Source organism: Indicator indicator, chromosome 8, assembly GCF_027791375.1.
Source record: "Indicator indicator isolate 239-I01 chromosome 8, UM_Iind_1.1, whole genome shotgun sequence".
Taxonomy (NCBI): Eukaryota; Metazoa; Chordata; class Aves; order Piciformes; family Indicatoridae; genus Indicator; species Indicator indicator.
Window position 1 is genome coordinate 27,525,357 of NC_072017.1, and position 15,641 is coordinate 27,540,997.

The 15,641-nt window shown below is 46.2% G+C and overlaps 1 protein-coding gene across 17 annotated transcripts in view; it reads left to right on the plus strand.

Moving 5' to 3' along the window:
• The window catches only part of ADGRL3 (adhesion G protein-coupled receptor L3), a 308,221-nt gene that overhangs the window by 189,785 nt on the left and 102,795 nt on the right, over positions 1 to 15,641 (plus strand). For 9 of the 17 annotated variants that reach the window (XM_054382988.1, XM_054382989.1, XM_054382991.1 and 6 more), the window contains 2 exons: positions 6,311 to 6,616; positions 9,701 to 9,804. In XM_054382988.1, coding sequence (XP_054238963.1) covers positions 6,311 to 6,616; positions 9,701 to 9,804 — 410 coding nt within the window. The remainder of the gene's footprint in view (positions 1 to 6,310; positions 6,617 to 9,700; positions 9,805 to 15,641) is intronic. The other 8 variants (XM_054382986.1, XM_054382990.1, XM_054382987.1 and 5 more) reach the window with 1 other exon arrangement.

The window sequence follows — 15,641 nt, forward strand, 5'->3', positions numbered from 1 at the left end:
GCACGAGTTGGGGCTGCTCAGCCTGGAGAAGAGAAGGCTCTGGAGAGATCTTACAGCCACCTTCCAGTACCTGAAGGGGGCTACAGGATTGCTGGGGAAGGACTTTTGACACAAGGGTGTTCAAGGCCATGTTTGACTAGGCCTTGAGCAACGTGGTCCAGTGGAAGATGTTCCCTGTCAGTGACAGGGGAGGTAGAACTAGATGATCTTTAAAGTCCCTTCTAACGCAAACTATTCCATGATACTGTTTCTAGGAACACAAAGGATGCTGCCTCTGAGAGAATAAAGGACCATTCCCTTGTTGACTGCTGCCAAATTTAAAAATAACCTTTATGGATTTTTTTTGTCTTCTATCTCATTTTTGTGCCTGAGGCTGCTCTGCCCACATGTGACTATTCTGCTGGGCCTGGGCAGACGCTGCAATGGACATGAGCCAGATTTTGAGTTCGCTGTATTAGGGGGGAAAACTATAGCTGTAGTCCAAGACATGGTGCAAACTCAGCTGCCACAATGCACTTTGAGCTGGAATCACTTAATACACTGGTTTGTTGTTTTATTTTTTCTCTGAATCTTAGTTTGATCATTTAACATTAGATGACAGAGAAGGAGAGCAAAGTATGCAAAATCACTGCAACAGGCTGAAGTCCACTGTGTCTGCCCCACCTCTTTCTTACTGCACAACCCTCAGCAAGACAATTAAGACATTCAAAGTAGTCACCACATGGGATCAATTTCCAGCAGGAAAAAAAAAAAAATCTGTCTACCAAAGCTGATTTGAATCCAAAAGTTACATTTCTGACAATGATCAACTGTTCATTACACCTCCTGGATCACTATGGAAAGGCTGTTTTGTCAATAACATTCAGGCTCGTACTGCAAACTCCCAGGTTTTGCCTGGAAAAAATAAGAACTCAAACAGCAGCCTGGTTTGTTCATAGATTCATAAATAGATGAGGTTGGAAGTGACCTTGTACATCATCCAGCTCCAATCTCTCTGCCATGGGAAGAGATACCTTCCACTAGACCAGCTTGCTCAAGGCTCTGTCCAACCTGGCCTTGAACACCTCCAGGGAGGGGGCATCCACAACCTCCCTGGGCAACCTGTTCCAGTGTCTCACCACTAATTCTTCCTAATCTCCAGTCTAAATCTCTCCTTCTCAAGCTCAAAGCCATTGCTCCTTGGCCTATTACTACAAGCCCTTGTCAAAAGTCCCTTCCCAGCTCTCCTTCCCTTCAGGTCCTGGAAGGCTGTTCTAAGGTGTCCCCGGAGCCCTTTTTCCTGCAAGCTGAACAGCTCCAATTCTCTCAGCTTGTCCCCACAGGGGAAGCTCTCTAGTCCTCTAATGATCTTCCTGGCCTTGTCTTGACCTGCTTCAGCAGTTCCATGTCCCTCTTATGCTGAGAGCTCCAGACATTGATGCAGTGCTGCAGGTGTGGTCTCAGGAGAGCAAAGCAGAGGGGCAGAATCCGCTACTTGTCCTGCTGCTCTCACTGCTTAGGAGGTAGCCCAGCACACAGCTGCCTTCTGGGCTGCCAGTGACCATTGCTGGCTCATAGGGAGGTTTTCATCAACTGACACCACCAAGTCCTTCTCAAGGCTTCTCTTGAGCCACTCCTCTCCCAGCCTATATTTTTGGTTGAGATTGCCCCAACCCAGGTGTAGGACCTTGCACTTGGTCTTCTTAAACTTCACGAGGTTGGCATGGGCTCACCTCTCCAGCCTGTCCAAGTCGTAAGTTGATTTTGGTGAAATAGCAACTGTTAGGCTTTTGCAGAACTCTTTGTGTGTGTGCATGTGAGTGCTTAGTGCTTTTTCTGAATCCCAAGAGCTCTTACTGGCAGGTCCTCAATTGAATTGACATTTAAATAAAAGAAGGTACTTATTTATTTTGTTCTGTTCCTCTCTGACACATTCTTCCCCAAGAAATTACTAAGTACCACTTTAAAAAACATATCTTTGGAGACATCAGGCAATGTCTTAATTGCCTTTGACACAGGAGTACTGCCCATGGGCACACACAGCGATACCAGAAAGTGAAGTGGTACAGAATATGAGCACCAGCTGTTGTCTTCACTGTGGTCCTCTTCTATGACTAGACAATTTCTAAAGTCTTAGCTCTGCTTTTCTACCCAGGATCTCTGCTAAATCCATCTTTATTAAACTCTTGTCCCTCTTGGTGCTCATCCAGGGAAGGCATTGATGCTATATTACTCCTTGAAGACTTTGCAAGTGATTCTAAATGTTCAGGAGGAAAACTGGACCACCATGTGCGAGATGTAAAAAGTGAGCAATTCTTTCAACATCAAGCTTTAAATGCTCTTTGAAGTACAGATGAACAATGCTCACAGGAGGCCTGGTAAAGAGGAAAAGATTGAAGATAACCTCATTTGTACCAGGGAAGGTTTAGACTGGATATTAGGAAAATTTCCCTCAGGAGTGTTCAGGGATTGGAACAGGCTGCCCAGGCAGGAGGTTGAGTCACCATCCCTGGAGGTGTTCAAAAAATGTGTGGACATCACACTTTGGGACATGGTTTAGTGGCCACTGTGGTGTTGGGTTGATGGTTGGACTCGATGATCTTAGAGGACTTTGCCAGCCAAAACAATTCTATGATTCTGTGAGCTAATAGAGAGTAAATCGGGATTTATTATAAATGGACTAATTTGATAGGTTTGAAACTTCAAGAGCTTTTTTTTTTTTGAGCAATCTAGCTTCAAATTGGTGCAGTTCTCAGAACTACTCTCAGATGCGGTTGCAGTTATTTTGAATTTCTGGACTTGAACATACCGTCTGACTAATTTTTTCAATCCACATGGTATGTCACTCAGGGAGGGGGAAAGCAAGCACTCTCTTGTGAAGGGCATGCCAGCTGCATGTTATTACTGAATGCATGGAGTGAACTTGTAACCTCCTAAACAATCTTTGTCCCCTGGTATGAGTCACATGCATTAGAGCCAGTGGTACAGATCTTAGGCGCTGTCTTCCAACCTGAATCCTTCAAACTCCATTAAAAAGAAGCCCAGTAGGAATTCTCCAGGATCCCATTGTTAGAGAAATCACTTTTGATTTCAATAACAGGTGCTGTCAGCTTTTCATTCAGACCATCTTAGAGAGCAGATACAAGAGCACTACGCTTACAGCTTCAAGAGATTTCCTGCAGGCTTCGATTGCCAGTTTCATAGTTCTTCTTTTTTTTAATTTTTGCCTTTTAATTAAACCATGCCTATGTTTCATCCATGCAAACTGGAACACACCTTTTAGTTTCTATTCAGAACCAGCAGGTGTGTGGCTGTTCAGAGGGACAAATCATTTTTCCCATCTGTTTGGTAAGGGATGTATCTTAGAATCCTAGATTGGTTTGGGTTGGACAAGAGTTTAAAGATAATCTAGTTTCAACACATGGGCACGGACACCTTTCACTAGACTAGGTTGGTCTAGGTCTTGTCCAGCCTGGCCTCGAATACCTCCAGGGAGGAGACATCCACAACTCCCTTGGGCAACCTGTTCCAGTGTCTCACCACCCTCATGGCAAAGAACTTCTTCCTAATCGGCACAGGGGAGGTTCTCCATCCCTCTAGTCTTCGTGGCCTCCTCTGGACCCTCTTCAACAATTTCATGTCTTTCTTATGCTGGGGGCAACAGAAATGGATGCACTACTCCAGGTGTCATCTCACCAGAACAGAGCAGAGGGGGAGAATCACCTCCCTCATCCTGCTGATCATACTGGTTTTAATGTTAGGGAAGAAGAAGGAAAAGGAAGAGCTATGTATCTATGTATTACTCATGTGATTTTTTTGGGGGTGCAGGACTACCTGCAGTTGTGTTGTTGAAGACAACATGCTGTGTTGAACACTCTGGGACCATCACATATCTAATCACTTCTTCCTACCAGTGGTGTTTGAAAACCTCTTGTCAGTCTCAGTCAAGTAATGCTCCAAGAGCAAACACAACTCCCACCCCTCTAAAAGCAATGTGTGAACCTTCACATTCACACACCATTCTGGCTCAGCTTTCCCAAAAATGCCATGTGTGAAATCAGGAGGAGGCTGGTCACATGTTTTATGTGAAGCCTAATTTGTTTTCACCTGCAGAAAAAATCCCACTGTAGAGCCTTCTTACCTTCAAGCAGGGACTGCTCTTATCCTCCCAAAGTGTTGAACCCCCTGGATTATTTTATCTCAGTTGCTCAAGCATTGCCCCAGCTGCAGTGCAGGGAGCAGTCAAGGACTCTTGGCCACCAGCACCCCTGCATGTCTGCTTGAGCATCAGACTCAGGAACACAAAAGTCAGTAGAAAGTTAAGTCATCATGGTTTGCTTTGATCTCACACATGAAACTTGGAGTGCAGCCTCTCCTTCCACCTCTGTGAGCAAACACCAGCTCATAGCACATAGCCCTCAGGTTAAACCTCTGAATTGTAACCCTCAGGGTGGAGTTTGACAGATGTCTTCCGTTATCTGTTACCTAGCAAAAGCCAGTTAGCATCACTCAGGAAATCTTGTCTACAACTCCTGCTCAAGGTGCACTCAGCTTGTGGGACAAAAAAATGTGTGACATCTCTTCGAAAGTATTTCAGATATGGAGTGTACTGGGTCATGGGCTGGGTACATAAGCAGCCAAAAGAGGAAACTGGGAGAAAAAGTAGCTTGGTAGTGATCACAAACAGCCATGCTGGCAATCAAAAGTACTTTTGTGATAAGGAAACACTAGTCAGTGTCTTCTGGTAGAGCAGTCTCTTATTTTTGGGAGCACCAGGAAGAGATGGGCAGAGCAGAAGCTAAGATGACACAGTTTAATGGCCATGATGGTGGACTTGATGATCTTAGAGGTCTTTTCCAACTTAAATTATGATTCTATGACATGTGTGTAGAATTTTCCTGGTGGCCTTAGGTAGCCTTAGTAATACACCTGTCATGTTAGGCCAGTAAAGGGGAGAAGAAGGAAATGGGAGAAAAATAAAAATAAACCATATGCACTTAAGATTTTTCCCTATGATTAAATCCCTTCCATGATTTTCCTTCCACCAAGCAAATCTTTTCCTCCAGAGCCTTGAACTTGATGTAAAGGTTGGAAAATAAAAGAAAGAAGAGAAAAAAAACCAACAATTTCATTTTCTTGCTACTCAGTGTGCCAGGAGTGGAGAGAGGCTCCTCTGGGAATTGCAAGGGCTCCCATATGGACACTGCAAATGTTTTGGTGCTTATTTAATAGCTGCAGCTCTAGTCTGAATGATGGCAAAACTTAGTCTTGTGCTGTTAGTGCCAGCTCTCCAGACAGAATCATGGAATTATAGAATTGGAAGGGACCTATGGAGATCATTGAGTTCAGCCCCACCACCAAAGCAGGATCACCCGGGGCAGATCACACAAGAACACATCCAGACAGGTATTTAAAGTCTCGAGAGGCAGGTTCCACAACCTCTTTGGGCAGCTTGCTCCAGGGCTCCAGCACTCTCACAGCAAAGAAGTTTTTCCTCATGTTGAGATGAACTTCCTGTGTTCCAGTTTGTATCCATTGCCCCTTGTCCTGTCGCAGGACACCACTGAAAAGAGCCTGGCCCCTTCTTCTTGGCACCCACCCTTCAGATATTTATAAACATTCATAACATCTCCTCTAAATCTTCTCTTCTCCAGGCTAAACAACCTCAGGTCTCCCAGCCTTTCCTCATCAGACAGATGTTCCAATTCCTTCATCATCCTCATAGCGTCCGTTAGAAACCCTCAAGCACATCCCTGTCCCTCTTGAACTGGGGAGCCCAGAACTGGAAACAATACTCTAGGTGTGGTCTCAGCAGGTCAGAGTAGAGGGGGAGGAGAATCTCTCTTGAGGTCTGTGGTAAGAAGAACAGCTTGCAGCAAGAGCAAGCTTGAGGTCATCCCTCTGCGCACTGCTCTTTTGTGAATGGATTTGTGGTTTGAGGTGGGTTTTTTTATTACACTATTCTTCTGTCCAAACGTGCTGGGTCTTCAACAACACTAAAAAATCAACAGCAATTCTCTGCTTGGTGTTCTTCTAAGATGGAAAAGAAGATTTTTGCATTAAAATGACAGGAAGAAAAATGGTGAGGGCATACAATGCTAGTGTTTGTGGAAATCAGTTGTGCTCCAGTGGTCATTACCCTCTTGTGTGATTCTCATGCCACGTGCTCCAGCTTCTCTCTGAAAGCTGGCTGTGCAGTAAGCCTTAGATTAGCTATCGCTACAACTGCACCCCACAGGCAGCTGCAGAGGGGACATCCTTGGGACCTTGAGTCTCTCTTTTTTTTTTTTTTTTCCCTTCCTTTCTTTAATCAGCTCTGTCTTTGTTTCAGGAATATCTACATCGGGGGCTCTGGGGCCAGGAAGCACCACTGCTAGCAGCACACCACGGGTGGCCATCAGCAGCACCAGCCGCACCACCACCACCTCGGCTTCGGGCAGGAGGAACAGGAGCACCAGCACACCATCACCCATGGCCGATGTCCCCGATGAAATGACCACACACCTCCCACCTGTCTCCTCCCAGCTGCCGCCGGCTGGTGCGGAGAGCTGCGAGCCCATGGAAGCCCGCGATATTATGTGGTCTCGGACGCGGCAGGGACAGGTGGCAAAGCAGCCATGTCCCATCGGCTCAATAGGTGAGTTGAGGGGTGGAAGGACGTGCAGAGCCATCTCTTTTTGGCTGTGGGATGTTCTGAGACTACAACCAGGTGGAACATGTCAGCGGAGCATGGTGATGACTTCTGTTAGGTCTACATTGCCTTGGTGAGGTATGCCAAGCAGCTAGCCAGGGCCAAAGCCTCACAGAATCCTGGAATGGTAGGGTTTGGAAGGGACATTCTAAGATTGTGTAGTCCAACCTGCCATGTTAGACCAGGTTTGCCTAGATCAGGTTACACAGGGACCCAAGAGTTGAGATGTTTTGAGCTGTAATGTCCATTTTTTTAAGCACCTCTTCCATCGATGCTTATTATGAGGTGTTTATTGGGCACACTAGAGCTCCTCAGATTTTAAGTTTTTGGGATCAGTCATAGAACCATAGAATCTTAGGGGTTGGAAGGGATCTCTGAAGATCGTTGAGTCCAACACCCCTGCCAAGGCAGGATCACCTAGAGCAGGCCACACAGGAATGCATGTATGTGAGTTTTGAAAGTCTCCAGGGAAGGGGACTCCACAAACTCTCTGGGCAGCCTGCTTCAGGGCTCCAGCACCCTCACAGGAAATAAGTTTTTCTTTAAGGTGACCACATTATGCACATTATGGTATCACAAACTGACTGAAGAAGAGCACAAGCTAACAATCTTGTGGAGTTGAGCTTGATGTGCTATCATAGAACCATACAATAGTAGGGATTGGATAGGACCTTTGGTGATTGAGTCCAACTCCTTTGCCAAAGCAAGATCACTTAGGGCAGGTCACACAGGAACACGTCTAGACAGGTCTTGAAACTCTTCAGAGAAGGAGACACCACAACCTCTCTGAGCAGCCTGTTCCAGTGCCAGAAGAACCTTTGCTCCAGAAGTTGTGTGATGCACCTGCTATACCTGATTTTGCCTGAATTAGTAGACCTTGAATTCAGTGACTGATGTGTTGATGACCAATGCTTTGCTTGTTTTGGGGAGGGGGTTGAGGGAAGTGGAGGAAATCAACAAAACTTAGATTTTGAAGCTCTATGCTACACTGTTTGCATTTCAAAGTCTTTGGCCAGAATTTCAGAGCACAAATGTTCTCAGGTCCACTCCTGAATCAGCTGGAGTGATTCTTGAAATGACAGACAGAATCAAGTGTGATCAGTAGAGAAAGCAGGGGGGGAAGACAAAGTCAAATCCCTCAAAATGGTTTATTGACTATTGAATTTATGCTCTTGTGCTTCTAACTCTTTCCTACTAGTTGTTTTCTTCCAAAAGATTGCTTCTGGATATTTTCTGCCCAAATTGAAACATATTTGAATGAAGAATGGGTTTTGGAATATCACGGAACCACAGAATGGTAGGGGTTGAAAGTGACCTGTGGAGATAATCAAGCCCAACCCTTTTGCCAAGGCAGGATCACCTAGAGAACACAGGAACATGTCCAGGCAGGTTTTGAATGTCTCCAGAAATGGAGACTACCACCTCTTTGGGCATATTACTGTATTTTAACCACTGCAGTTCTCTAAAAGTATTTATTTTTTCAAGTTAGCCTTGCTAGCCAGGCCTTAGAACTTGACTGCCAAGAAGAAATCAGAAAGTGGAAGAAACTGCCTTAAAAAAAGGGCTGGAGGGATGTGGCTTGCAGAGAAGACTCTCAGCTCTCCATTCCATTGCCCTGGAGACCCATTCACACCTGTGCACATGAATACTGGCTCTCTTGGGTTTGGTGAGGTCAGACTGTTAAAATATGAGGAGCATGGAAAGACATCAGTGGGGAAAGTAGGTACAGAACATCTTTTACTGTCTTTCCCAGTTCCACTTGGTAAAATTAATGCCAAAGGTACCCTGTGGTTCCCAGAGATGGGAAAGGATGGTCTGAACTGAAGGTGTGAAACGGAAGGACAAGATAAAAAAGGAAAATGAGGGCAGGATGCAGGGAGCCCTTTTGTAAGCACAAGAGCTAAGGACTGGATCAAAATAGCTAAGGGAAAAAAATAAAATAAAATAACCCAACTTGTTGATAGGGGATGGCAAAAAGCCTTTCCCTTCTCTCACTTCAGTGATTCATGTGAGTTGTTAAAAGCTGTGGTGTATTAACAGTGGGCCTCTTCCAGCTCCTTTTGAAGACATGAGCAAACTCTGGCTGGTTTTAATCGGCACTACCGTCAGCCATGGCCTGTAATTCACTTCTGCTGCTGGAAAGCTCTGCTCTGCAGGACAGAGCACTTTGTAGAATGCAGAGTCTTTAAACTGTGGCTTACTTGCTTTCTAAAGATCTTTAACTGCACCATTTTGGATGCGTTTATTTTTTGTCTGGAAGGGTTTGAGGTGCTTTCCTCTCTTTTGCAACAGGAATCAGGGTGGCCCTTGCCAGATGAAACTCTCCTCTAAAGTCCCTCTGAAGGTTTTGGGGGTGAAGTGTAAATCCCACTGTTACACCTTAGCATTCATAGCACTGAAAGTGTTGTTTCCATCCAAATGCATTAATGATGATTCAGAACAGTAAAGCCTTTGAAATTAACAAGGAAGTCACAGAATCATAGAATGGTTTGGGTCAGAAAGCATCATCTAGTTCCAACCCCCCCACTGTGGGCAGGGACACCTTCCACTAGACCAGGCTGCTCAAGGCCTTGTCCAACCTGGCCTTGAACACCTCCAAGGATGGGACATCCACAACCTCCCTGGGCAACCTGTTCAAGGCACAGGGTCTGATCCTGGAGCCAAGCAGTGTGACAGAGCACCTGAGGTAGGGGCTCAGCATCTGAGATCCAGCTTCCATTTTTTAGTCTCCTGCAGCTTTCCTGCCTGGCCTAAGGCAAAGCCCTGTCTCAAGTCACCTTTTGGTGAAGTGGAGATAATGTCCCTGCTCTTCCTCATGGGTATTCTATGTCTTAGGGTGTCTAAACACTGAGATGGTGGGGGACTAAGTACACTGACATGACTCAGAAGTGTTCCACTGGGGTCCTGAGCACTGAAAAGCTCCCAGGCTTTGCATGAGGTACCCAGCATTGTGAACTGAAACCTGTGACAAGGAGTTCTTGGGGCAAAATGCAACCAGTGCCGCTGAACATAGCCCTTTTCCTCTTCCAGGTGTCGCAACTTTCCGGTGTCTTGCGCCAGATGGGATCTGGGAGCCCCAAGGACCTGATCTTAGCAACTGCTCTTCTCCCTGGATCAACCATATCACTCAGAAGGTAAAACACTACTTGTCTGTTGACTGCACTGAGTCTACCCACTCACCTCCCTGGTTGTTTTCACAACAGAGAACACAAAGTGACCAACAGCCACACAAAAAAAAGATAAGCCATGTATAGTAGCCAGGATTTGCAAGAAGAAAGCAAGACTGTAAAACCAAATCTGTTTGAAATTAAGACAAAGAAGGTGAGGGAAAGGCAAAGGAGAGGGATCAGAGAGTGTAATTAAACTAGAGTGAATTATGGCTCTTGTTTGTGGTGAGAAAAGGAGGAAGAAGGAGGAGGAGGTGGGTGGACATACGGAAAATACCAACTGATTGCAAAAGCAAGCTTTCCCTTTCACACATCTCCAAGGATTTTCTCATGCCACACAAGCACAGGAGAAACCCTCTAGCTGAGAAATCCTTACCAAAGAAAGGCAGGCTGCATGTGAAGTGTTTGCACTGCACGTCTGCCTCGCCGTTTTAAACTTCTGCCCAAATTGTGAAAGAGCTGGTGGGATAGAAAACAATGCTGCAATAATGCTTAGCTTTTGACTCATAAGCCCCTTGATGAATGTTCTGTGACACTTCATCATTTATTAGTGTTAAAAGTCCATTAAGATGTGACAATAGAAGCTCAAGACAAGCAGAGCTTATTTGGTAGCCGTATGTTGAACACTTTGCTTATTAATGCACAGTGGTGCTTTCAGCTGATTTTACTGCAAACAGAGACCAGATGTGTGTTTACGCCACAGAGTCTGTGGGCTGAATCCTTTATTACAGCAATTTGGGGATTGATTCACTCCTTTGGCCAGAATGAGCCAGTTGCAGCCTTGCTGCCTGGCTGTACTGCTGTGCAGTACCAATACTGTGGTCCTGGAGAGCCAAGGACTGCGGGTCAGTGGGATGGGGTGACCCTACAGAGAAGACTCTTTCACAGAGGCACAGCATCAGAGAAGCACAGAATCAGAGAAGCACAGAATCACAGAATGGTAGGAGTTGGAAGGGACCTCTTGAAGATCATTGAGTCCAGCACCCCTGCTGGAGCAGAGTCAGCCAGAGTAAAACACACAGGAGACATCTAGGTGGGTTTAGAATGCCTCTGGAGATGGAGACTCCACCACCTTTCTGGGCAGCCTGTTCCAGTGCTCCAGCACCCTTAAATTAAAGAAGTTCCTCCTCATGTTTAGATGGAACTTCTTATGCTCAAATTTGTGCCCGTTACCTCTTGTCCTGCCATTGGGCACCACTGCAAAAGACCTGGTCCCATCCTCCTGACACTCACCCTTTAAGTATTGATCAACATTGATGAGATCCCCCATCTTCATCTGTATTTCTGCCCATCCCTCCCCAGAGACCAGCATAGGCATCAACTAATGTAGGGCAGCTGTGACATGGCAGAGACATTAAAAAGCCTCTGATCCTTCTGTCCCACAGGGGAGGGTGGGCAGCTCTGCTGCCATACGCTCAGCTAGCTGATGAATGCAGCCTGCCTTTTGCTGGCATTAGCAGCTGTGCAGCTCGTGGTTTATGACCCATGTACTTATCCTGGAGGGGTTAATATTACTTACTCCAGCCATAATTCACCCAGGCAGCTGGGAGACCTCTTGCTGCTCACTGAAGATGGCGAGGCCTTTAGCCATTAGCAGAGGGAAGTAATAGCCTGTGCTGATGAAATCTCAGTCAAGGTTAGGCTTATTTGATTTGAAACCCCAGCTATCATTTGTGAAACAAATGAGCCCCATTTAATTTGTTACCTGCTTTCAAAGCAGGATAAAATGGAAGAGACAGCTTTTCAGAAATGCCCAGCAGGTTGCAGCCGGGAATGGGGTTTGTAGTTATTGTTATTATTGTTGTTATTATTTTTTCTGGAGGAATTTAGCTGTGTTCCACTTTGGGAACCATCTATCAGTCAGTGGGAATAACTAGAATCATGGAATCATGGAATCATAGGATCACAGATTTGTGGAATGACTGGTTGGAAAAGAGCTTTGAGAGTACTGTGTCCAGTTCTGGGCCCCTCAGTTTAGGAAAGATGTTGAATTGCTGGAGCATGTCCAGAGAAGGGCAACGAGGCTGGGGAGAGGCACAGGCCATATGAGGAGAGGCTGAGGGAGCTGGGACTGTTTAGCCTGGAGAAGAGAAGGCTCAGGGGAGACCTCATTGCTGTCTACAACTACCTGAAGGGAGGTAGTAGCCAGGAGGGGTTTGGTCTCTTCTCCCAGGCAACCAGCACCAGAACAAGAGGACACAGTCTCAAGCTGCGCCAGGGGAGGTTTAGGCTGGAGGTGAGGAGAAAGTTCTTCACAGAGAGAGTGGTTGGCCATTGGAATGGGCTGCCCAGGGAGGTGGTGGAGTCACCATCCCTGGAGGTGTTCAAGAGGGGATTGGACGTGGCACTTGGTGCCATGGTTTAGATAGGCATGAGGTTTAGGGTGACAGGTTGGACTTGATGATCTTTGACGTCTCTTCCAACCTTTTTGATTCTTGATTCTTGATCATCAAGTCCAACCATTATCTTATTCTACCAAAGCTGGTGCTAAACCACGGCCCTCACCACTAAACCTGCCTCTTTTAAAGTCCTCCAGGATGAGGATTCAACCACCTCCCTGGAGAGCCTTTGAGAAACCTTTCCGTCAACAAGTTTCTTCGGATATCCAAACTAATCTCCTCTCATGCAACCTGAGGCCATTTCCCCTTCTCCTATCATTTGTTAGTAGGGACCAACCCCTACTTCACTGTAAGGATCTGCCTAATCTGGATCTAGATCTTTAATGCCTGAGTGTGATCCTGGTATATGTGGTGCAACCTCTATGGAGAGCTGCTACCATACATAAAGTCTTTGAAAAAGTGACTTATGAAGGGAACACCCCCCAGGCTTTCACAGGGGCTTGTGCAGGGGTTCACATTCAGTAGGATCCATCAAGCAAACTTAGTTTTCAATGATTTATGAAGTAACCCATGGCTACTTGATTGTCCTGCCCAAGCAAGAGGCTTGGAAATAAGCACTGTGCTTAAAGATGGGGACTGAGTTGTCCATAAACCAGGTTTCGACTATGGGCAGGACATTTCACTGTCCCAAGCTTGTAGATCTGCTCCAGCACCTCTCTAACGCATAAAAAGGAGGCTTCCTCCTCTAAGCCAGGGCATCTCCTCTTGTTGCTGTGGTGAGAGTAGGTAGAGGAAGCAGTAAGCCAGCCATGCTATGATGACAAGAAGCAGTCACACCCTGCAGTTTCTCTCTCCTGTCTCCCTTGCTCTGGGGTCCTCCACCTGCATCCTCACCTGCAGCACAGCTTACAAAATGGGTAGAAATGCTTCTCTGGCAGCTACACTTCATCCCTGCTCAGTGTGTCTTCCTTCCTAATCTGCTTGGTCTCCTCCAAACTCCCTCCTCTCTTACCTACTGGGTCCAAGCCGCTCAGGAAAAAGGTTGATGTGACCCCTTGAGGGATTTCAGCCAAGCTAGAGAGGATGGTAGGGAATTGCTGTGCTTGCTTTCACGTCTCTCTAGTGAGGTAAGGATTATTGCCTCTTTTCTTTCTTCTGCAGTGCTCAGACCCTACGTTGGGTGTTTGCCTACTTGCATCATGGTATTAAGTTTTACAACCCTGTATTAGCTTCCATTAGAGTTATTGTGCTAGCTAGAAGATCAGAACAAATGTCCACTTCAGCAATTCATTGGCCTCCTGACATTTACTTTAACTTTATTGTTGGTGGCTTCCCATGCCTTCCTAACGTAGCAGGAGAATAGAGTCTCCAGTATGATTGAATTATGTACCGTGACCTGGGTTATTTCTGGAGTCAAGCAGTAAGAGGAAGCAAAAAGGTCAGCGCTGGGTACATTGCATTTTCCTGACCATGAGGTCATCCATTCAGTCTCAGCCTGGTGGTTTTACCATTTGCTTTCATCAGTCCTGTCCCTGGTGCAGCATGTGACCCACCTGAAAGTATCTTTTCCTCACCACAGCTTTCAGTTGTGGGTGCTCCCTTGGATGTGAGGCACAACTACCTTCAGCTTCAAGCTTGGGAATGAGAGGAGGCCTTTTTGGTAGCAGAATAGAGTGTTGTGTCCTTTGTGAATTCATGAAAAGCCTCAAACTGTAAATCAAAAGCACATGCCGCCCATGTTCATATTCATAGAATCATAGAATTGTCTCAGATTGAAAAGGCCTCCAAGATCATCAAGTCCAACCATCAACCCCACACCACCATTGCCATTAAACCATGTCCTGAAGTGCCATGTCCATACATTTCTTGAGCACCTCCAGGGAAGGTGACTCCACCACATCCCTGGGCTATATTGTCCTCCTGAAAAGCCTAGATGATGCAGTCACAAAGAGCAGAGAAACTTTAGGGGTCAAAGTACTTTCCTTGTGTCTTCTAGATCTGCTCGGATCTGTCTGGCAAGGGGAGTGGGGTTTTGTGGAGGGCATCACCATGGTGGCATGTCCAGGTCCAAGGGTGACTCTTTGAGTGTGATCATCAAGCTATCCACTTGAGTGGTTCACCCATCAAATCTATGGCTTTCCAAAGCAGGATATTGTGGGGGACAGCATCAAATGCTTTGCACTGGTCCCTTGTCCATCAACACCATTACCCTGTCACAGAAACACAGCAGACTTGTCAGGCACAGTTTGCCCTTGGTGAAGCCACAGCGGCTGCCACCAATCACCTCCTCATTTTTCATGTACCTTAAGACAGTTTCCAGGAGGATCTGCTCTGTGATCTTGCTGGGCACAGAGGTGAGTCTGGCTGGCCCATAGTTCCTGAGGTCTTCCTTTGTAGAGGGGAAGTAACTTAGCACTGTGTCCTCCGGGGCAGTGGTGAGCTGAAAGAGGGGCTCAGTCCTTTTGCTCAAAGAGACCAAACACATGTCTTAGGCCCAGAGTATTCAGTCAGCATTTGGGACTGCTAACAGAAACTGGGTAGGACAGATCTCCAGAGGAGACACTTCAATTCCAGTGGAAAAGCCTCCAAAGAACTGGATAAATGCATGTGAATGTGTCATTGGGCCATCATTTTGGATATCCCCCCAGGTCATGCACACAGACAGGAAGAGTGTCTCAGCACTTAAAACTGCATTTTCTGGTTGACAATGAGTAGGCTTGGAAATGCATGTCAGCTCTAAGAAATAACTTCATCCCCTGTCAACCAGACACGTTGTCCTGGGGGGAATGACCTATCTCTGTGTTTTCAGGAAACCGAGGTGTGTGAAATGAGTTTGGGAAAGTACTTCTATGACCCAGGAGTTGACAGACTTTGAGCATTGATACCCATTTTCTCAGGCTTCTCTTCCTTTAATGCCTGTTCTGGGATGTTTATTTGGTCACACTAGAGTTCCTCAGGTTTTCAGGTTTTTAGGATCAGTCAAAGAATCACAAAAGGTAAGGGACTGGAGGGACCTACAAAAATTATTGAATCTGACTCCACTGCCAAGGCAGCATGACCTAGGGCAGGCCACACAAGAACACATCCAGATGGGTCTTGAAATTCTCCAGAGAAGGAAACTCTACAACCTTTCTGGGCAGTCTGCTCCAGGGCTCCAGCACCCTCACAGCAAAGATGTTTTTCCTCATGTTGAGGTGGAACTTGCTGGGTTCCAGTTTGTATCCATTGCCCTTTGTCCTATCACAGGACACCACTGAAAAGAGCCTGGCCCCTTCTTCCTGATGCCCACCCTTCGGATATTTATAAACATTGATCAGATCCCCTCTCAGCCTTCTCTTCTCCAGGCTAAACAGCTCCAGGTCTTTCAGCCTTTCCTCAACAGACAGAAGTTTTAGACCCTTCATCATCCTTCTAGCATTCATTGGACTCTCTCTAGTCTATCCCTGTCCCTCTTGAACTGGGGAG